This window comes from Amblyomma maculatum, chromosome 5 (genome assembly GCF_055883805.1).
Source record: "Amblyomma maculatum isolate TAMU_Amacu chromosome 5, ASM5588380v1, whole genome shotgun sequence".
Taxonomy (NCBI): domain Eukaryota; kingdom Metazoa; phylum Arthropoda; class Arachnida; order Ixodida; family Ixodidae; genus Amblyomma; species Amblyomma maculatum.
The window spans coordinates 114,400,075-114,422,882 of NC_139348.1; the positions used below are offsets into that span (position 1 = coordinate 114,400,075).

The 22,808-nt window shown below is 41.8% G+C and overlaps 1 protein-coding gene across 1 annotated transcript; it reads right to left on the reverse strand.

Annotated features, from left to right (window-relative positions):
* Positions 1-665: 665 nt before the first annotated feature.
* LOC146189261 (zinc carboxypeptidase-like) lies at positions 666-21,913 on the reverse strand. The gene is made up of 11 exons (XM_084604141.1): positions 21,741-21,913; positions 19,507-19,582; positions 17,290-17,426; positions 12,665-12,752; positions 12,146-12,244; positions 10,022-10,120; positions 7,497-7,607; positions 5,762-5,858; positions 3,957-4,159; positions 2,792-2,876; positions 666-1,127 (listed from the first exon to the last, which is right to left on the reverse strand). The coding sequence occupies exons 1-11, from the start codon at positions 21,842-21,844 to the stop codon at positions 943-945; spliced, it is 1,284 nt and encodes a 427-aa protein (XP_084460267.1). The 5' UTR covers positions 21,845-21,913; the 3' UTR covers positions 666-942.
* Positions 21,914-22,808: the final 895 nt, after the last annotated feature.

Sequence of the window (22,808 nt, forward strand, 5' to 3'; positions counted from 1 at the left end):
CGAGACATAATAGATGTTGTGCATATTTACCGTGAATATTTCGACCCACACCATTTTGTCTAAGACTTCAGTGCAACCCTCGCATTTCATCGAGTACCAGTAACAAAAATGAGCTGGAGATGACAACTAGACGACTCCAGTATTTGGGGCATGCATACCTTCGACCGATAGATGTTTTCTTTTTGTTTTTGAGAAATGTTCAAGCAGAGAAAAAGGCTGCCTTGGAATGAATTGCAGATTTCTCTCACACTAGTTTTTGGGATGATTGAAGTTCAATAAGCCAAAGTGGTAGTTTAAAGCGCTTGGTTCAAATGTAAGCCATGTCTTTCGCGTTGGGAGTGGACTGTTCCTGGTACCGCAAAACGATTAAAGGTACTTGTAAACGCGCAGCTGCAGCAAAGCGACCAGCGCGGCGACGGAAACATGCATCTTCGATCAACCGTTCCTCTAAACTGGCATATAACTGCGTGCTGACAGGCGGTGAAAATATTAACTATTCTATGATCCAGCAGCGATCACCACAAGCCGCGGCCACGCCAGTGCTCAAATGACGCCAAGACAGTCTACTTACAAGTTGCCCACTCCAAAGATATTACCTATGTGGGCGATGCATCTGCTCTTTTATCGTCGCACCTTTGTCGCAAAAATAGCCAGCAACAAGGAAACTAGTTTTTAAATCGTTTTTATTCACTGCTCTTAGACAGAGATAGAGAGCCAATAATTTTACTTTATTAAATATCCTGACTCCAATCTCGACCTCCTTTATAATGTGGCTATTTTAATGTTCTCATTGCATTCATGGAAGTAATCATATTGGATTTCAGATTATCTAGAATTTGAAAACCGCTGGAACAGGATCTTCGGCCTCCAGATGTTTTGTGCAGGCTGCAGAAAGAACGTCAATGCTTTGAAAGTCAAATGAGAAATGAATACAGGTCGGTTTTATTCGACGGCGGCCTTGAAACCTTCCCATGCCTCCTTGACAGCCATGAGTATCTCTCTCTCTGGTAGCATGAAACCCTTCTTCCAATCATGCACCCGCCATGATGGTTCGAGCTCAACGGTAAACACCTTTCTGATGCCTGCATGTTCATAGGCCCAATCCGTGCTCCTTCCGGCTACTTCGTCTGAAAGGTTGTGAATACAAGAATGATATTTCACTTTTCATGCATATACGTCACGCGCCACACGAGTATGACAATTATTTGCTTTATTTTCAGACAGGCATTATTGTTCATATTTGATTGGGCATCTACAGTTTGGTTGCACCGTATGTAACATATCATCATTAATTCAATAATTCGCACCAGGATTTGTCAGCGTACCTTTAATCTCTGAATATTTCATTTGTGCATCAAATAATTTCGCCTCCTTGCACGCCGAATAAGGCAAACATTGCTCAGAAAAAACTGCGAATAATATACTCAATATGATGCTAGCAGCTGGGAACGTTTTGAGATTATGTTTTTTCTTAAATGAATGACGTCATCACAGTGGATAGCGACGGTTTTTGGAGTTCGCCCAAGTTTCCGGCAAAGAGGCCAACAAAAGTATTGCATCCTATCCAATGCTTAGCGCCGCTAACGAGTCTACTTCCCAGTTGAATTATTGTACACGCTTCGACGTAATCAAGTAAACAAACACATATCTTCCTCATCACTATCAGCCGGACTATATAGACTGCAATGCGAAAGCCTCTGCCGTCCTCATTAATTTATTTCATCTTGTGCTATAGCTGCATACACTTGTCCCTAGCAAACATCTTAACCTCATCCACCCACCGACCTTTCTGCCACCTTCTTCGACGCTATCTTTCCCTTGAAGACAGTTTATTACCATTAGCGACCATCGGTTGTCCTTTATTGGCACTACATGTCCTTTTTATGCCCATTTAGTCTTCGATTTCCCATAATCTGTCATTAGTGGAATTTTTTTTTTACCCAATCTACAGGCCTCCCTTTCCTGAATGCTACACCGCCATGTTCCGTCCAATAGCATTCTGCAATTTCTTCAACATTTTTGTTAGCTTCTATGTTTCAGCCGCACAGCTCAGTACTGGTAAGATGAAACTGTTGTTTACCTTTTTCTTAGCGGCATCGGTAATCTAGTCATATTCTGTGAGTACTTGCCAAATGAGCTCCATCCCAACTCATTTTCCTAGATATGTCCTTTATGGTCCGGATCTGTGGTTTCTACCTGTGCTAAGTAGACATATTCGCTAACCACTTACAGCGCTTCGCTACACATTCTAAACTGCTGATTCTAATTCTAAATTACATCAGGACCAGTAAACTCGCATTTCATGACTTAATCAGGCACAAATAATTATCAAGTGTGATAGGCCGACAATCTAAATCATTGTAGGAGGAGCGCCTGTCAAGATTCATTTTTTACTTTGTAAAGAGTTCTGCCAAATATAACAATAATATAGGGTAGGCAGACAAACGTGAAAGTTACCATATGTGTAGTAAATGGTTGCCACTTAAAAAAAGTGCCGCTATACTGACGTTTTCAAATTTTAGTCTCAGAATATTTAGGAGTTTTCTACAACAACGCCTTGCTAACCGTAAGGACTATTCAGAAAAGATATTTCTTGCTCGTCTACAGAGTCAGCTGCAGGTCTGTATATTTCAGAAGTGCTTTCAATTTTTTCTGCGTGCGCAAATGTTATTTCACAGATTAGCATGAAGCATGCGACTGCTATATTAGTCAGACAAAAGTCAAAACCGTAAAAAGAATTTTGGATATCGCCAGATAAATGTTTTCATGAGTCGTACAGTGCCGCACTTACATAATGTATATGCAGTTGGTCCAAAATCAAACTGGGTGCGTCGCACCTTTTTAATAGCTTCAGTAGCCTTCAGGGATATGTTCATCTGAAACAAATAAAACACTCCTATGCTCAGCACTACGAAAATACACCAAGAAAATGGTCTCCATAACACGACACCTATTCTACATTTTATTTTTATTTTTATTTTGAATTCAGAAACTGAGCAATAATAATATTCGTTTCAAGTAATTACGACTGAAGCAAACGCGTAGTAGCTTTTCCCGAAGGGACTGTAAAAGAAACAATGATTAGTAGATAATGTAAGGATTTTTTGTCCCTCGCAAAAGACAGGAAGCGTTTTATTTTCCACTTTACGCGAGAAAACTATTTTGTTGTTCAGTGTCACTTAGCAGCCTCTTACGAGCGGAGAAAAAAAGCATGGCAGAAGTGCCCATCAGTAGAAAAAAAGGAATAGTCAAATAGCTCATTACTGTACGTCTCAGGGCAGAGCTGTCTGAAATATTCATCGCAGGCATGGTTCACCTATCTGCTGTGATTTAAGACGTTGTTAATATATACCATTTCCCTAAAACGTCTTGAAGGTATCTCCTTGCACAGAGCTTCATACCGTTTCTTTAAGCGCGGAATTAAAGTGCCTATTGACTGTGACCAAATCGACGGTTCACAAAACTGGCGGCGTTGCCCTTAAATTCGCCCCTGTTGACGAAGCCGCAACGCCGATTAAGAACTAGTATCATGCCCATAACACATAATTTGCTGGGAGGATGCACATCCGCAATTAGCAACCCTAAATTCATATCCGCACACTCCCTGGACGCCTTCATTGTCGATTAATACCACACACCATCTACCACACCTTGACGAACGTCACCTACCCCAAAATGATGAACTCAGCTCTCCTCACTCATTCCACCCATTAGAGGCCCACGCAGGAGGGGAACACGTAAGTTACCTGATTACCTCACGTCATCATGGACACAACTATCTTCTGTTGTAGCCTGTAGAAACATTTTGCTACGAATGAGAGAACTCTATTTAGGTAGAATAATAAATATTTCATTTGAGCGTTAATTCAACTGGCATCCTTTCTTTCTCGCGCCGGACTTGGCGATTGTGAGGTTGATTTTGTAATTTCCCGTCGTTATTGTTAAGCTGAACTCACCAGCTCGTCGTAATTGGGAACGCGAATGAAGTCGTAGCCATGAGGGAACATCCAGAGCTGGCCGAAGCTGTGCACCGAAAAGAAGAACTCAATGCGATCCCTAACGTTCAGAACAGCATCTCTAATAGCACGGACTTCAGGCTCCGAGAAAGGGCTAGCCCCGCAGAACGTATCCTTGCAGGGGTCGGGGCTGCTTGTTTTATCTGCAAGACACGTCAGCATGCAGTGAAACGTCAATGCCAAATACCGGTTAAATGTATACTTTGCTTCCACTACAAACACGAGAGCGCAGGAATCTGACACTCTGCTTTATTATAAGTAGTATTTATTATGGGATATGTCAGTTTTATTTCTTCAGTTTTCATTTGCGAGTAACAAGCAGCATGCTTTCGCATTACGAAGTACAATAGCCTACACTTCGCCTTGTGCCACAGAATGCACTGGCAACCACTCGGCTAAAACCTCGAATGAAGTGCAGTCTAAACCACTCCATTTTCACGTTTTTTGGCTTAATTTTACTTCAGAAAAATACCAATCAGAAACAGAACACTTGCATTATGTCTTGATAAGTTCTTGCAGTGAGCTGTTCTGTAAATGTTCCAGCTTATACTACCTACAAGTATAAAGTCACCGTGTCTGGGTACACGAGTTAAGAATCAGCTGGCTTGAAGTCCATCAAATTCTGCGGTTTGCTAGAGCAAGTGTCGGAACGCATACATCAACGGCGGCAGGAGACGGAAATAATGGATCTATAAGATGGCCGACTGATACCAACGACCAAGGTTGTCATTCCTTCTATTAGCAATTACTGGCTTGTCTCTTGCTGCCTTCACAGTCCACAGTAGACTATCACAACAGGGTCGCGTAGAGCTAAACGGAGGGTGCCAAAGGAGACTCTGCTTAAGGTCTCATTCTGGAATCTGGCTGCACAGTTGCCTGATTGCATCACGTTCTCCTTTTTATCCTCTATGTTATGGAGGAGTAGTCTAATCGGTGAACCACAATATTGATCAGCAATCGTGAAATTTCGATCAGTTAATGAATATTCCTCTAAGACAGTTAATCATTCAATAGATCAACGATTTCTCCACGTTAAAGTAGTCTAGTTATGGCCTATGCGTAGTGGTGGCTGCCAGCATCAGGGGTCCGCACTAATAGAGCGACCCGTTAAAGCTATAAGTGATAAAGTCCGAGTTGAACAGCAGGAGGAAGGCGCGCCACTTGTGAACGCATGTGGGCGTTCCTGATCAAGTTGAGACAGCCCCGCCGTAGGCGCAGTCTTTCATCCGGTCTCCTACTTACGGCGGATGTATAGAAGTATTGTTTAGCCTTCCAATGGGTTATTTCTACAAGAAGCACTACAGCATGGAGCGAGTAATCAGCAAGGGAGAGAAACGACGATAAAAATAATGGAATTAGTAACATACTATCTTTCGTCAGGGTCACATTTGTTTACAATAGCCTGCAGACACTAATGATGAATGTACTCTTCGCAACCATTCTTTCTTGAGTTTATTCGACTCATGCAGCAACTGTGATTCTTACTAATAAACTCTCTGACGTCGATAAAAGGCATTTTAATCACCTTTTCGCGGGCTGCGTGAGAACCTGAGTTGAGCGAAAATAGGACGACGCAAGTAAAGAATTCATTATACAGAATGCTTCAGTAAAGACGTAAAGAATGTTTTCGTACACTTTCTTCAATAAATCACACATATATTATGTGGTTAGGAGCTGCCGGCGTGGTTATTTGCGATACGCGCATCATGAAAACGACAAATAAAATAAAATAAATAAGTACTTACTGCAGAAGCCCTCAGTGTAGAAGTTGCGGTTGCCGTCGGTCCCTACGCATTCGGTACTGAACTGGTTCTTTGAACGTGTCTTCCTCCAAAGGCGATCCTGAAAATTTAAAATGCTATGTTTTGCTCTCCTAGCATGCACTCTTCTTCTGCATTTTGTGATGGATAGGAAATGCAGTATTTGTAAACTTTCTTCTAGCTTTTTTTTACTCATAAAACAGCGATATTTTTGAAACAGTATTCACAAAGGTTTTCTATAAAGCGGCCTCATAAATACTTTATTGATGTTTTTCATGAGATCGGTACTAGATTGTTGTACTATTGTGGTATAATAGACTACCTGTGCATTAAATTAGAGGGACTAAGGTTATATATGCAATATTTTCTGACGCGCGAACAAAACGAGATTGTCGAGATGACAGAAAGCAGATGATTTATACCTAGGCCAACTGTGAACTGGGTCTGCTATCATTTCACTACGCTTTTCAAGAATATGCTTTTGTGCAGTTCTCAGGCACCTACGAAAATTTTCCTTTCAGCTCATTTACGCATCATTGTTGTGAAGAGACATAAAACGTTTGGTTACCAACGTATAGTGGCATACATATCAGCCCCCTGAGGCCAGGAAACCTCTTTCCTGAGACACACTTCTTTTGCAGAAGCACTAATGTTTCCTCTTCCTATAAGCCACTATACCGGGTGTCTTTTTAAAAGTTGTAAATTTTCAGAAGAAAAGATGACACTCTTATTATTTATTTTATTTATTATTATTTGTTTTATCTCTTGGGCTATATTGGGTCTATCGTGAACACCAAGTGAGAGCATGACTGCATTTATTTGTTCACTAAACGAATATGCTAATGACCTTTATATTTATTTATCTTTTTGTATGTTGTATATGAAGAATTGGAGCTCGTCCTTCAATGTTGTAGCCGATAAAATGTCCTTAAAGAAATGTAGCGCGCGCTAATGCGCCCTCAAATGTCACCCTGATGCGGGTTCCCACCGTAACACAGCATTGGCAAGCCTATGTGGCGTAGAACGCACTACCCCAAACTGCAAAATAGTATGCTTGTTGTGAGAGACCTAACTACATTTGCGGAGTACAAAACACATAGGAGAGGCTTGAATGGTCTCATAAAGTAGGAAAAGAGCTTGGTGTCGTCACCACGAGGTGAGAACAGGTTTTTTTTTTTATAACCTTTTCTTTATGCCTGCCCACATGTTACCGGTTTCCGGCCGCAGAGATGAAGAAAGATCAACGGAGCTCTCGCTGGAGCCGCTACAGCCTAAGATGTCACAGCCATTGCGACGCCGAGACAAAAAACATAGAGGCAAGAGTACATCCAAAAAACTGTCACTTGAATTGCCCAATTGTTAGGCTATACTATGCGAAGATTTTTCTTTTCTTTCCCTTCAAGTCGAGCTTGAGTCGAAATGCACTTCTGAAGCAGGAAACGTGGTGCATAAAAGGTACAACTGTACTCCGGAACCAACACATACTGAATCACTACCTTTTTCAGTAGATAACACGCACAATGTTGCAGTCAGCGCCCTTTTAGTCAGTAACTGTTTTTAGCACGTAATAGCGCTAAAGATAGAAGACAGCAAACTCGATATCTTGTACACGGGAAGGAACTGAGCGCCAGAAACTCTCTCCTCTTTCACTTCAACGTCACTTGCGAGTGCACCGAGCTGTTAGCCATTATCCCCAATAATCGCTCTGCTGTTGACTAACCGTAGTATGAGTATAGACGTAGCCGTCGGGGTTGACAACAGGATGAATACGCCATTCGTACTTCTCCACCAGGCGACGGACCGTCGTGTCATTCTCGTACTTTGTTGCCAACTGTTCGAGGGAAAAAGAAAAATGCATTAGGAAATTCATACACTCTGTATATACGAACAGAGTTTGAATACAATATTAAAGCACAAACGTTAGTAGACCCTCTGCCTTTCCAAAAATTTTAATGACGGAGTTCTTCACCGTAATTAAAACAGATGCGCGTAGCAAATTAGGCGAGTAATTGGTTCATGGACTTGCAACTATGACCATATTCCTTGCCACTAAACCATAGCTTTCATCGCAACCGGAAGGCTACCTTGAGGACAGAGATTTAGCTTTACGTAAATGATATTGCATATATATAGCACGTTTTCTTGCGCTACCAGCTGCACTCTTCAAAAAAGATCCACAACATAGCCTCAGCGGCGTAGGACAGTGAATATGACTATATTTTCTAATGTCAATAAAACGATTGAGCAGTCAATATCTTGGCGATGTTCAATAACCTAGGAGAGAGTCGGACTACTTAATTCGTCTTTGCATGCATGAAGAGAAATGCAAAAACTTCCATGCTACATTTGGCACCAGCCTTGCGAGTTTGGTTTCTTATTACCGCGGCACTCTATTATTTCTATTTACATTTTATTTATTTATACATAATCCCGTTAGGCGTTGCAGTAAGGGGGGATATGTAACTAAGCAAAATGCAATCGTGCATGAAAGAAAGCTCATAATTCTTCACTACAATAGATGACCGCAGTGCAAACTTTTCACCTCAAAAATTGCTGCGCAAAGGACAGCTATGCTTAAAACACTGATTTAAAATAGGTAACAAGAAAGGGGACTCCAAGTGAAATAAAACCTTAAGCGTTCAGCGCTAAAACGAAGACATCATTATATAGAAGCCACAGAAGCAAACTAATTATTCCAATCCACCACCGTTTACAGAAAGAATGTTTAAAAGAATTCATCTTGCATTGAAATGGTTTGATCTTTTTTGGGTGGTCTCGTCTGTACGATATAGAGCTTGGGGGCTGAAAGTAATTTAATTTTCGGATACCAATGAAATCGTGACGTTTATTATGTAATAACTTATGGCGGAAAAATTTTCTCCTATGACTCAACTCTTGCCATTCTAAGATTTGCTTAGCACTTGTAATTCTCAGATTCCTATTGTATTCCCCTAAAAAAAATGAGAAGCTCGGTGCTGGAAAATTTAAACTTTCGTCTTTAATGATGCGGTGCCAGGATCTCACACAGTGCATGTGTACTCCAAAATAAATCGAAAATTCGAGAAACAAAGCCTTTCTTTCAAAGAACGGAGAACGGTTATTAAGTTGCGATACAGAAACCTACGCATTTTTGCACTTCTGGATACCATCTAGTAAACGTGTTTGTCCCAAGATAAATCTGATCTAGGCATTACACCCAGGTATTTAAATTTAAGCAAAGTTTTAATCAACAAGTTGATTAAAACGCTGCTAATGGTGTACGAAAGTCCAGGCAGTGGAACACGTCTTGAAAAAGGCATATGTACGGTTTTGTTCAAGCTAATGTCCATTTTCATCATCCTACACCTGTGGACGATTAAATCAACACCTTTTGGAAAATCCTCTTTAGTTATGATGTGTGATATGTAATGTGGTCATAGTTCCTTGACAATGTGCGACCTTTCACATGCAAATGAGATCATGGTAGTGATTAAAACTTATTCTCCGTTCTTGCAACTGGGAGGCAGATAAAACACTGCATTTAATTGAGATATCAAGACACAGGAGATTGTTTTTGTGATTAGATCAATCATTTTGTGTCCAGCTGCTTGATAAACGCCTCATTTTGTTCTACAGAAAGCAATACGAAAATGTGGGAATGCATATGATTATCTGGCTATGTCTTTAAAAATCTAACCAACTTGGCCTACTACTTTCAGAGCGGCACGCTGGGCATGGACTTTGACACTCGCGGATATTCATCCGTAATACAAAAAAGGCACTAACATACCCACGTAATTATTTTTGGTCACTGAACGCTATTTCGACGTAAATGCTCACTATAGTATTGTATTTTAGAAAGTAAACAGTATTACAAAAAAAAATCTTACAGCACCCCACATCGCTCCATAAGTAGAATTTGACAATGTTCGACTAATGCCCTTGCTTCTGCAAAGCGAAGATTTCTGTAAAGCACCAAAAAATCTGTTTCTTCTCGTTCAACACGAATATTTAAAGCAGCCGGTTGCTTGGAACTGCATTAGAAAATTTACGAAAGGCTTTCTAAAATAAATAAACTAGTGTAGGTTCAGTACCGCAAAGCGTTAGGGCCTATACGTACCAAGCTCAATTGATTACCATAGAATTCTCTTGCTCTAATAATGATCGAGGTTCTCTTTACGATGTCAGGAACGATAATTGTCGGAACTGTTCACTGGAATCACCCTAGTGCATGCAAGTCATATGTAACAGCACCACTGTACTTGCCTGATCTATGAAATAGAGGCAAGCAGAAGGAGCGATCCATTCCCTTGCGTGTATGCCACACTCCATGAACACAATGGGTAAGTTTTCCTTCGCCTTGATCTGGAAAGCAACATGTAAGAGACATAATGAGTAGTGTTCATGTTTATACGAGCAATCACGCAAATACAATGAAGCGTTGAGACTTTAGTGTGAACCAATGGGGGAGTGTGGCTAGCTTTTGGAGGCACACATTTATTCCGTTCTTCTCGATGCCAATGCGTTTTAATTTCTACGGATTTCATTTTCTTCAGTGGGCCCTTGTTACGTGTAGTTGTTTAAGTCAATACAAATAAAGATTTAAAAACAACATCGGTAGAGACTCTTAGGACGGCCCACGTGTGAGAACGGAAAACAATTACCGATTTTCGTCGCGATATATCTGCAAGTGCATTTTAAATCCATTTATTTTTTCACGGAAATGAAATGTGTTTGCAGATCTCCTACTTATTAGACCAGTGATAACCGTGCAATATTTCTCCAAATGCTTTGTTAGCAGGGAGCCCTCTCTCTCGCACGTCTGACCACATTTTAGCAGTATTGTACTTCTTTATGCCGTCGCTGTACCTTTTCGGATTAGAAGCATTTGCGAGGCATATCCTTTGAGCTCTTGCTCGGAGAGGATTCGATCTCGATCATGCAAACTTAACTGCCTGCAGGCTGACTTCGTGACACCCGAACAATCTACTTACCTACACCAGCAACGCCATGAGGTGCATATCCTTCCAAAAACCTGTGCTTGTCCCCCCCCCCCCCCCTCTTTCTCCTCTTCCCCTGCCATCGCATTTGAGACGTGCATTATTATTCACGCTTAAGCTGCGCTCTCTTACATCTTCATGTGCCTACCATAGAGAGTGAATCGACTCTATGTAACCAGTATACCTCCCCACGCATCTCATCGGGACCCTTCGGCACGCTGAGACCTGTGGCCATCAATGACTTCTCCACAGCCCTCCCGTTTTTAAGGCTTTCGCCTGAAACATTTATTTCTAGTGAGATAAACGCCACAGCTTATTGAGCGCTCACAGGTCTTTTAGTGATATCGCTTCGTCCTCCGAATTGTTGTCTACATCTGCGGAGCGGCGGATAAACATGCTTAGGGCTTTCTGCGGTACATGATATCGTAAAGATGCTCCTGTTAAATACTTCACGGTAGAAAATTCTTTGTATTTGAATTAATTACAGTAAATTTTCATATACTACTACCACGATAAAGAATACGAGCAATTCAGAGCAAGAAAAAAAATTATTCTTCTTGCGGCTTTGGCATCTGAGAATATGCGTTTTTTTTTTTTTTTTAGCGCCATCCGATTTTCCCGCTGGAGAATCGCCGAAAATGAGGAATGGTGAAGAGAACTTACGATTTTTAATGCAGCGGGGAAGGACGAGGCACTGATTTTTCAAGTTACTTTTTAATACAAAGGTTAAAACGAATGCATTGTAGTGAGAAGCGGGCTGAACTGTGAGGGTATTCGGCAGTAACATATGATTCAGATAAGAAAATTCATGCCGAGGCACTAGTAATTGTGAGGATGGCATGTATATTCTCTAAAATATTAACCCTCGTTGACAGCAAATGATTAGATAAAACTCACTGACAAAGCAGTGGGTTTCACAGCCTTCCTTTCAATATTTACCTATGATATAAGTAATTTAGCATTGGTAAACAAAATGAGAACTTTACGAGCTTTTCGCCTGGCAAATATGAAAGAAACACTCAACGAACACCATAACAAGACTGGTCCCGGCTAAACCATTCTTAAACTACCACTTCTTAATTGTTCTCACCAAAGCTAAACTTCTGTTATTTCGTTTTATTTTTTTAGGGGCTACAAGCCAATTCTAAGCCAACACTAAAAAATTTCTAGTGTTTTCAACAAACCTTGCAGTATCGACGATGCGTGGAATCCCACGAATGTCTTCGTGCTTTTGTCAACAAGATAATATACACATTCCAGAAAGTACAAATAATAAAACGTCGGCCGTCTATAACTGACTCGTTGACAAACCTAGTATTCTTTGTAATACCCTCAATTCTAGAATACATCTTCAGCAATGCTTTCATGTGTTTGTAGTATAATCACTCACGTGAACACCAAAGAGTTCCCGTCCTTCGAACGATCTTCCAATGGACGTGTAGGTCACGTGGTCGTAAATTTTTGCATAGTCCTTGAGGGTACCCATCAGCTGTAAGTGGATGGAGAACATAGCTTGATATATTGGTGAGCTTTGTAGTCATAGATCTCTTCTGTGATGAGAGCATTCGTAGAAGATTTCAGAGTTGTCATGGCACTTGGCTTCATACATTATGTTCATCAAAAAAGCCAGGTGCATGAATAATATAATAAATAAGCGTAAAAGGTTTAACTTGATGCGAAATTTTAATTTCTTGTTTGTCAGTATGAACAGCAGTTATTGTTATTAAGCGAGATAAAGAAGATCGCCTTCAAGGTAGTAACGTAAATATTGAAAATTGTTCATTGGCCCACTTATGCTGTAAGAATGAAAGTCTTTCCTAATAATAAAATTCGTTCACTATATTGAGAAGCCTAACAAAAGCCGAATAAAGTCAAGAAAAAAATCGACGCACGCGGGCCTCGTACACACCTCCTCATACTTCAGGTATCTGTCGAAGAGTGACTTCTCTGTGGAATAAGTCGTGAAGCGCATGTCCTTCCGTTCGTTGTCGATCAGCCTGTAGAGAAGCAAAACAATGTATTACACAAAATGAAATGACTTGATGGATATGTTGTATTGTGCATGCGTATTTAACGCACTCGCATTTGGAGAGTCGAGTTATCGGGAATTTTAATATATTTGCTAACACGCCATATTTATGATCTCTTTAGTCTTCTTGAAATAGTGTCACAGGCTGCTACATCGTGATCATCAGTATTAGAGCAGCAAAAGCAGCGGCATGGAAGCCAATCAGCAAACAAGTAAAACTCGATTCAAAAATACCTTTTTGGCTTATAAATTGCATTCACTGTAATTTCGTAAAATCAGATTAGGAGTTTCCTTGCCGTAGAAGTCAACAGAGCCGTCAATCTGCAAATGTACGTACTCTTTAAAATGTTATGACTGTATAAAGCGTTCAGCGTATATGTACTTCACCATGGGGCCACCAGTCCCTGTCGTTTTGTGCGCTATTCAAACTTTAGAGCTTATGTGACATATCTGTAATTCTGGCTCTTGCATTCTCCTGAGCCTGCTGTTGACTACCGAGCTGGTGTAGTAAAAAGTAACGTAGTCTAATGTATGGGGATAAATTCACCTGCACGAGTGTGAAGATATTATTTTCTCGTTGGCTTCTTGAAAGCGTTTTTATACATGAAAAGGCGAGAAATCTGCTTTTTCTGTCTTCGCAGAATTCGGACCACCATACTTATCTATATTAGCGTTTTCCTAAAGTTGAGGAGGCATATGCTACAACGACTGTGACAAAAACGTCCTTTTCGGAGTCCTTGACGAGACTTATAGCGCTGTGATAAACTTTCAACTAAATACGAGATGCTTGCCACAGAAGCTGAACACTTAATGTCCGTCCTAACATGCATCCAGAGTTACAGCCTCAAAATAAGGAAGATACTGCTTGCGCCTGATGAAACGCGCATCTTTCTCATATTCTAGAAAAAAAAATTAAAAGGACTCTTTTGACTCGCCTTAAGATTAAACGCGATACCGTGCGCGCTCATTGCCACATTTGTTCGTACCCAAATACCATTTTGATCATAGCCACATCTTTGCCTCTTATTTAACGACGTTCACGTTTCTGCTCAGCCTGCCGGGCTTTAAGGGCCAATTACAATAACCGGCAGCTGCCTTATGTTGCAGCTTTTCTTCGTCCGTAGAGTTACGGCGCTTCTATTCCGTTTCTCATGTTTGCACCTCACCATCCTGCTTTCGCTTCAAGCGCCTAGTTGCCTCCTACAGAGCGCTTTTTGCTGCCCTCTAGGAATCCGTCTTCAGACTTGTCCTTGGTGATCGAGTAGCACCATCACGACAAGACACATCCTCAAACAAAGCCCCCCACAATTACACAAATCTAGTACAATGTCTGACACTGTCAGCACTACATTGTCTGACAATATCAGTGCACAAATACCAGCCTCCAGTCATCGCTCGTGTTGATCGGCACACATACAAGGTTATGTGTCTACAACACACTGGTTTCATTCACTAAATCTCAATATTTACACATTAAGCAATCAATTACCCAATCACATTTTTCATCATCCCCAACCAACTGGCGCTTAATATGTCCTATATACTTTTTACAAGGCACCTACAATCTTATCGATGTCAGTTTCGACTCGCTCTTAACCTGCAGTTTAATTATGATGCATTAAAACATGGAGGCGCCATCTACCTTGTCAAATGCGCATCAGGTATGTAGTTCAGGTGGTTGCCGCATCGCATCACGGTGCCACTCAAATATTTGCGCATCACGGCTCAGGTCGCTCAGGTACATATTTTATACCTCTTGAAAAGCAAAAATGCATGGGCAACAGCTTTTTGGCGCAATAAGAACAGTGCGGTACGCAGACAAAAATTGAGGGTTTCAACGCTGCTGAACGGAATGTCAAACAAAAACTTTGGCTGTGGATGACCGGGCGTTATATCGAACGCAATGAGCGTACCGTTGTAAGCATCGAAGTGCACCGGTGTTTTATGCAGAACCCACTTTCATGCATTCCGCATGTGGTACCGTGAAACGATTTCGCGCCATCCCAAGGGATACCCGCCGACCTCATCTAACCCAGCCCAACCGTACTAAACTGCTCCCCTGTTTTTTTGGGCGAAATAAAGAGTTGACCACGAGCAAGGCTTCACTCTGTCAGCTCTCCACTCGAATGGCGTTGTTGACCGACCGTTCGTTCACTTCCTCGTCTACGGCCGTTCGTATTGTCGCAGATGTCGCCAAAGCCTACCTTTTTCTACGGTTGTGCATCCACTTCCAGCGTTTTGTGAGCCGAATGGATCGCTTTTTCTATGTCTCCAATGCTAGCTTCGCGCGCTTGGCATTCCGGACCCTCTACAGTGAAGCAGCTCTCTGAGAAAAATCCCCGCTTGTGTTCAGACGCCGCTTGCAGACGACGGCTGAAACACTCCCACTCCCGCACAACAACCAGAGGACACAGCCCGAGATTTGTCTCGTGTATGTTCAACCTCGTACTAGCCAGGCGAGCGCGGCGCTCCTCTAAAGACCCCACTCCGCGGGCCGCACGAGAGGCGCACGAGCGAGGCGCCTACACACCCACTGCCACGGCCTGAAAACGCTGAAAAATGTACGTATCTCTATGGAGTTTCTCTGGCGCGCACGCTACTGTGTGGTTGCAAGACTTCGTAGGCTGAAACCAGCCGAAAGAGTTCGACTGCTACTTGCAGGTTTTCCCGGAGCGACTTGAATCGCGTTTGCACACGCTCGATGCTGTCAGTGCAATTGCAACACGAGGATTTTTAAGCCCATTTCGCATATCCAATGCTTGCCGTAAACATAGCGGTTAGCTGTGCGCGGTGCTCCCGGCAGCACCTCAGACGCTACTTTCTCCATATAGCTTCTTTAACATATTGATTTTTAAGCTGTTGTTGTCTGCCGAGCCAAAGCGAGTGCCGCCGTGGAGCGGCGGCACTCGCCGTTGTCAATTTACTTTGCGCAAATTTCTACGTACCGCAGCACCAATGTCAACAAGCGCAAACAGAAATCGCAGATACAGTGCGAAAGGTAGTCCTGGAAATCGTGTGAATACAAGAACTGCAATGGTGCAAGCCAGCAAAAACCGGCGAACGTCTTCCGGCGCCAGCGCGAGCGCGCAGTGAGCGCCGCTGAAATATCTGACATGGACTGATATCCACTCCGCGCGTGCCTCAGTTCGCACCTGACGCCTCACGCATGCACAGACCGACTGCAGCATAAGATCTTGCGCGTAGGCGCGCCGCTCGTGTGCCCCATAGAGCGGGGCCTATTCCGAGGCGCGCGGAGAATACCCGTGGCAAGTGTCCACACAGCTGCAGAGATCGCATGCGCGAAACCGGAGGCTGCGGCGGAGCTAGGCGCTGCGAATCACGTGACGTGCTGCCAAGGCTCTAGCGCAGCTGCGGTCAAATGAAGGTCAAATTTCTAGCGACGGCGAAATTCGGCTCCACTAGGTTAGTAAAGCTTTCGGTTTGAGAACAGTTCCGAGCACGCAGATTCGAGCAACCACATAACTCATAGGACAGAAAACTATAGGGGTTTACCGTATCTAAACCGAATAGTACGCGCATGTTCGCATCAAGATGGAAATTGGTGCAAACGAAGATGTTCAGCTGACCGCCCGAGATACCACTGCATTTTAACGCACAGGGTTATCGGCTGCGGCAATAGTGGCGAAGTTCCGTACTCGCTTCCTGTGTGTCTGGGTTCACAAGCACTCCGCTTCGACACACTTTCTTTTCGTTGCGCTCGACGGAGACTTCATATACGATGCATGGTCGAGATTGAGCGCAATAAGCAGTGCTTTCGCATCAAAAATAGGACGAAAAGAACCTAAGGTTGCTTCGCCGTATTATGGTAATGCCTTTTTTATCTCATTTGTGACGTGTATGGTACCTTTTTCAAGGAGGTTTATATGGAACGTCTAACCAGAGAGTGCCCTCATGAACTCATTAATATGGGAAAAATTGTGGCTGCGCAAGACTCGGACCAGCATTTTTCCATGTTGCAGCGCAGCGACGCTCGAGGGCTTTGAGGGAAATATTACTTTTAAAAGTAATATAAAGAAAAGACATAAAAGAGATGTAACCTATAATAAAAGCAAAAATTATTGTAAGAGCCCAAGCAACGCTAAAGCTTTCGCATTACTTCAGTACAGGATTTGATGTTCTCTAAAATATCTACAATAACTTTTGGTGCTAGAGTATTTGAGCCAAAAGTGCACAGTTTTAGAAGTCATCGAAGTTTTCAGGCTTCTGTGAAATTCAAGTGGCGCCCAGTTGGCTTTTTGAAAAATTTCTTTCATGAGAGCATTTTATATTTCAAATTAAAGAAGCGCCACAGCTAAAATACTAACATTTCACTATATTTATATATTTGTCGAAGATTAGCAGTGTTTATACAGTTAACAATTTCGCTTCATGCATTCTGATATAAGCTTCTGGAAAATAGGCAAGATAGCAAAAACTAATAAAATCAGTGCATACATTACTACACATTCCTTTATCTACCATAATGACAGCAGTGATTGGCTTACTCTTGAACATTTGATGAAGTGGTAGTGACGGTCATTCCCGACCGTGATGCGATGTTCACGAATTCGTCGGCGACTTCGGGTCTGAGTCGTAGGAGCGCAGGCGCTCCGAACCCGTTCGGCTCCTGCCAGACATCGACCTGCGTTTAAGATAAGCATGCATTGAGAAGAAGCAGCACAGGGAAGTTACGGACACCTCTTATCTTTGCTAAGACAGACGTTAGTGCAGGTCTCAGCAATAATAAACGTTACAGCCTGGCCAGGCTTTGGATATTTGCTCCAAGAGCGACTCTTGTTACTGTTATATGTTATGTCTACTCTGGTTTATGAAGTTCACATACTGCATATCAGAGAGATTCATATATATATATGCAATCTCTGGTAGTGGAGTTTTTGTACTGGTTGTAGTATTTCTAGTGAACACAGTAGTATTAATGGTGATAATTGATAATATTTAAACGAAGCTCATGTTTGATATATTCTTGAGGGTCATTTTTCGACATAATTATGTTGTCCACAACATGCGAGATGACAGGTACAATAATGTTCGCGGCTACGGGGGCGGGGGGGGGGGGGGGGACGTTTTTGAAATATTCGAAGATGTAGCAAGCAGCTCGAATTTCCGCTTTCACATAACATTTAAATTAGCGTCACGGAATTCATTAACCCACACTGTTCATCACGTAAATAAGTAACGCCGATCTGGAAACAACAGGTGTCTAAGCCAGAAATGATCAGTGACTTTCGGAGCCAAAGAGAACAGAGCACCTGCGTTTCGACGTGCCTCCAACAACGACGTGCCTCTGACTCCAACATGCCAGAGGCACCCTCGCAATTGTTTGACATTGCGGACTTTTAACTTGACGCTGCAAGTACCAAGGAGTCTCTTATTTGTACCTCTTCCAAAACATAGGGCTTCCCTAGTTGGAAGCTCCTTCCTTCGTCACTATGCTACGATAGTCTCGTGACGGCACAGAACAGACCGTATAGTGCCGTCAGTTTCGCTTTTTGTGGAAATTATAATGCAGCCACAACTTGTTCCAAACATTGGTATTATTCATGAATGACTCTCTCCGCAGGCTTTGTAAAAAAAAAAAAAAAAAGTCTGTGAGAGTTGATAAAGGCATTTCGCGCATTTTGCTTGTACTTGTAACCTACTCTATTCCCGTCCATGGTAACATATTTATTCTGGTGCCATGGTGAAGGCGCACACTTAACTATTTCGGCCTTATAGACCCTATAATCGATAGGCGCTCGTAAGAAAGAAAGGTACGTTAGCACTTATAAATACATTTAAGAAAAAATGCACCATGTTTTTAAACACATGGTAACAATGTACACTGCCATGATGTCGCCTTATCTGAAGTGTGAATAACAGTTTACTGCTTAAACCGGTAATAGAATGTACATACACTGCCATGGTGTTGCCTTATTTAAAAAATGAATAACGACTTTTCTGTTATGTCCGGGTTCGATCGCGACCACGGCGGCTGCGTTTCGATGGAGGAGAAACGAAGAGGTGTCCGTCTGTTTTGCGATGTCCGCGCACGGTAAAGATCCCCAGGCGGTCGACATTACTCCTTTGCTCTCCACTACGGTTCCTCTTTCTCTCTTTCTACTTTGACTTCCACCTTCATTTCTTCCCTTACACCGCGGTTCAGGAATCCACAGAAAAAGTGTGACTGACACTGCCCCTTTCCCTTCCTGTGAACTAATTATTATTATCATGGCCGAATTGTGTTTTCCTGCGTCTGAAGAAGCGAGCAAGATATTCTTGTGAGAGAAGGGTGTATTTCAAGCACAGCGTCCATGGTGCGTGCTATACGTGCTTAATAGCTTCTCGACAGCTCTAGACATTTTACACATTTCGTTGTATAAAATCCCCGATCCTTGTTCGCTTCATTGACAATGCCACTTATAATAGTTAAGCCGGAAAGGATGCCCTCCCCCCCCCTCCCCCAGATTTAAGATTTTTTTGCGACTTCCGCGGGCGAAAAAAATTAACGGAACTATATTGTTAGGTTAAACAGCATATCGGCCTATTTTCTACCGCGAATGAAAAATCTTAGAAAAAACTTGAAAAAAGTAAAGTAGCCCGGGCGCAGTGAGCCATGAATCCTGCTCTAATGACATCATCATGCCTTTGTGAACCGTTCATGGTATTTTTATTAATAATATTACTACTAATATTATTATTATTATCTTAGATCACACACTCACCTTTAAGCGCTCCTCCAAGGCCAGTAGCAACCTAAAATGGGCCTCTGTTGTGGGAGCCACAGATACCAATCGGTGTCTGCAATAAATCAGGGCATATTTCATGTTGAGTTACCTATGAAAGAGGCACTGTTCATCTGAAAATGAGAGTGACAGAGCGGTCTAATATAATGCGACGGCCGGTTCTCCTACGCTTTCTTTCCGTTGTCCAATGAAGTGCAGAAAAGCACCTCTCAATAAACAAAAGTCCCGATCCCTTAAGTTTTGAGTACCAATATAAATTCTGATTCAATGTAGGTGTTATTTAAAAAGAACGGTATCAAGATATATAGCCGATTAAAGAAGTGTTTAATAAGCAAAATGATATTTGGAATGACTAATTAACACTAAAGCTCACGTTCAGCGTATATTATAACTATACTAATATGCTTCATACAATTTTTGCCGCCTTCACATTCCTAGCTGTTCGCAATGTCAGTATCACAAGCACTAAACAGTGCAGTATTCAAATACTTTTTTTTTTCTAAGCAACCTTCGTCTCCGTTCGCTCTCAAAGGAGTTTAAACCTTTGGAGGTCATTTTTTGAGGACGTTTCTCTCTATAGTGTTGACAACACAACTCAACGTTACCTTCAGTAGGGCGCCTTGACAAGGAAGAACAGAGGCTGATAAATACATGCTGTCATGTATGATGCAGTCTCTCAATGAAAATAACTGCGTGATTGAATTTCTATGTTTTCTGAAGAGAGCACACGCTCTTTTGCTCTTTTATTGAAGCTCGAGAACCCTTCTTAAGTTGCTTTCACGCTGATGCATACCCGTTAAGCAAGCAGGCATAACAGTTATGAACTCGCTCTACAGTGTACTGAACAGCGCCCTAATAACCACACTAACCACTGCACGAGGTCCAGGCCAGGGCAAAACATTCCTTTCATCTGCTTCGATGCCATCGAGACATTACAGAATCTCAAAGAAACACAACCAAATCGCCGTAATTATCACTTGTAGAAAATTACGGCTCAATTGCACAGCTTTCATTACCTATATGCAAATACCAATGTATTCATACCTTGAACGTATCTCCTCAAACCTTTCACATCTTGCAGCCAGTCAAGTCTAGAAAAGCAATGCCGCACTGGCGACATTTTAGAGCTACGGGTTTTGAGTGGACTGGTTATATAAAAGTGTTTCTTTTCGCAAACATTCGTCTATCTGAACTATTGGTACAAAACGATCAAATAAGAGGATGCTATAGGTAAAAGTAAAGGTCAGCTTTTTTCGAGTCCCATTGACTACATACTGTATTCACCCTGGAACAGTCTTGAGTGAAACGATCGTTTGACTCGACTTCCAGAAAACTGGACTAAACTCAATATTCCTGATTGAAAGCGTTTCTGACAATTTCAGTTTGCTATAGTGCTGAAAGCTGAAAGCGCCTAAGGGAAGCTAGTTTACGCTTCCGAAACCTATTTCTTCATACAACTATTCACATTAGGCCTCTTTTGGCGTTTGGTGTTTCCCGCGTTGCTTGTGCGATCAAATTTGCTTTCTTTTGACGAGCCCAGAACATCAATTGGGTAAGTGTCTTTTAAGGATCATTCTATCCAACGCTACCTATCCATACAACAGCATTATTTTAGCATGTTTGAGGATTGCGGGGTTCCTGTGATGCTGAATGTATTCGCAGTGCTCTGAATGAGATTTGTACGAGTAGCATAGAGACGCAGTTTGCAAACAAACATTGCATCGCAAACAAAATAAACGAATTCCACTGGAAAAACATAAATCTCATTCAATGATGTCATTCGTGGTAGAAGCTGCCCGCCTTATATAATTTAAAATATATCGCATAAAATTCGGCATTTTATATCCTGGACAGTTTATTGCACTGGGAGACTTTCCATTTATTGAAAAAAGGTACTAGAGAAACTTTAATCGGTATATATTTAGAGCATTACCATTATTTCAAGATAGATTTCAAATAAAGTGACAAAGTACTTACTACGGTGTTTGTTGCTAAAGTATCTTATTCGAAGGGCATTTTCTCTTATTGTAGAGACCACAAAGAGACGCATTTAGCCTTCTAAAACTTAAAGCGTTTTCCAAATTGAGAGTAAATTCAAACTAAAGCATTTTGAAACCCCAGGAGCATAGACTAATGCTCCGCACAATACCAGATAAAACAACGTTTACTACTCATAGATTCTGAAAAAATATATATAATATTTCAAGACTTACCCTGTGTAGTCGACACGCAAGGTTGTCTTTGATTGCGGCAGAGCACTCGACAGTGCTAGTGAGAATAAAAGGGCAGCTGAAATTCTGAACTTTGCGTACGCCATGTCAAAGTACGATGCTATCCTTTCCTGAGAGCTTAGGCTTCTGTGAAAGAGCTTGCAGCTGCATCTTGACTCAGGCTGAAAGGCTTTATAAAGGGCTTCTAGCGTTTTATCTCTACAACGTTTATTGCCAGTAGCTGCCCACTATTACTTTGAGTTTATTTTCAGGTGGTTGCTATCTGATCGAGAAATGCAAGCAATCACTCAAAGTATCTAAACGGCACTGATAACCCCTCACGACACTTCAATTGTCTTTTCTAACACGCCTCCCACTCACGTTTCTTTGTCGTGCATTGTCCTCATTACGTGATCAGGTTGTTATGATTAAATACCAGCAATCGTGTCAGTGAGGAATCTCAGAATTATGAAACCTTGGCCATTCTTGACCCTAGTTCGGGGAATTTCAGGGGACAATTGTGCCGAAACTAGACAGCACGCGAAGGCAAGACTAGAGCAGTTAAGAACCCGACAATGTTCGCCCGGATAAAATTCAGGCGAAAAACAAGTGTTTTCTTGAAATCACAGAATTGGACGTTAATATGAAAACCGCTGTAATATATATTCAGGAAAACGAAGACGCACTACACGGCCTCTTGTAATAGTTTTAGAAATAAGGGTTGCTTATTTGTCGATTACTTTCTTTGGGATCAAAGTCTTGTGGGACCGAGGAAAGAAGGCCAACTTTAACACATTCGAAAAATGTATTAGATAACTTATTAAATAACTGCCTTGCTGCATTTTGTATTTATAGTAAAATGCACGTCAACAAATGCTTTCCAAGGAAAAAAATGAAACACCTGCACACAATACACAAAACAAAAAAAATGTTAAATTTAAAATCTCTACAACACACAAAGGAAATGTTGCAAACGTTACATTGATGCAGATAAAAGCACAATATAAATTAGCAAGCATAGAAATTGTGCTACATGGGTTGGTTCTGAGTTTTGATTTTGGAAGACTTATC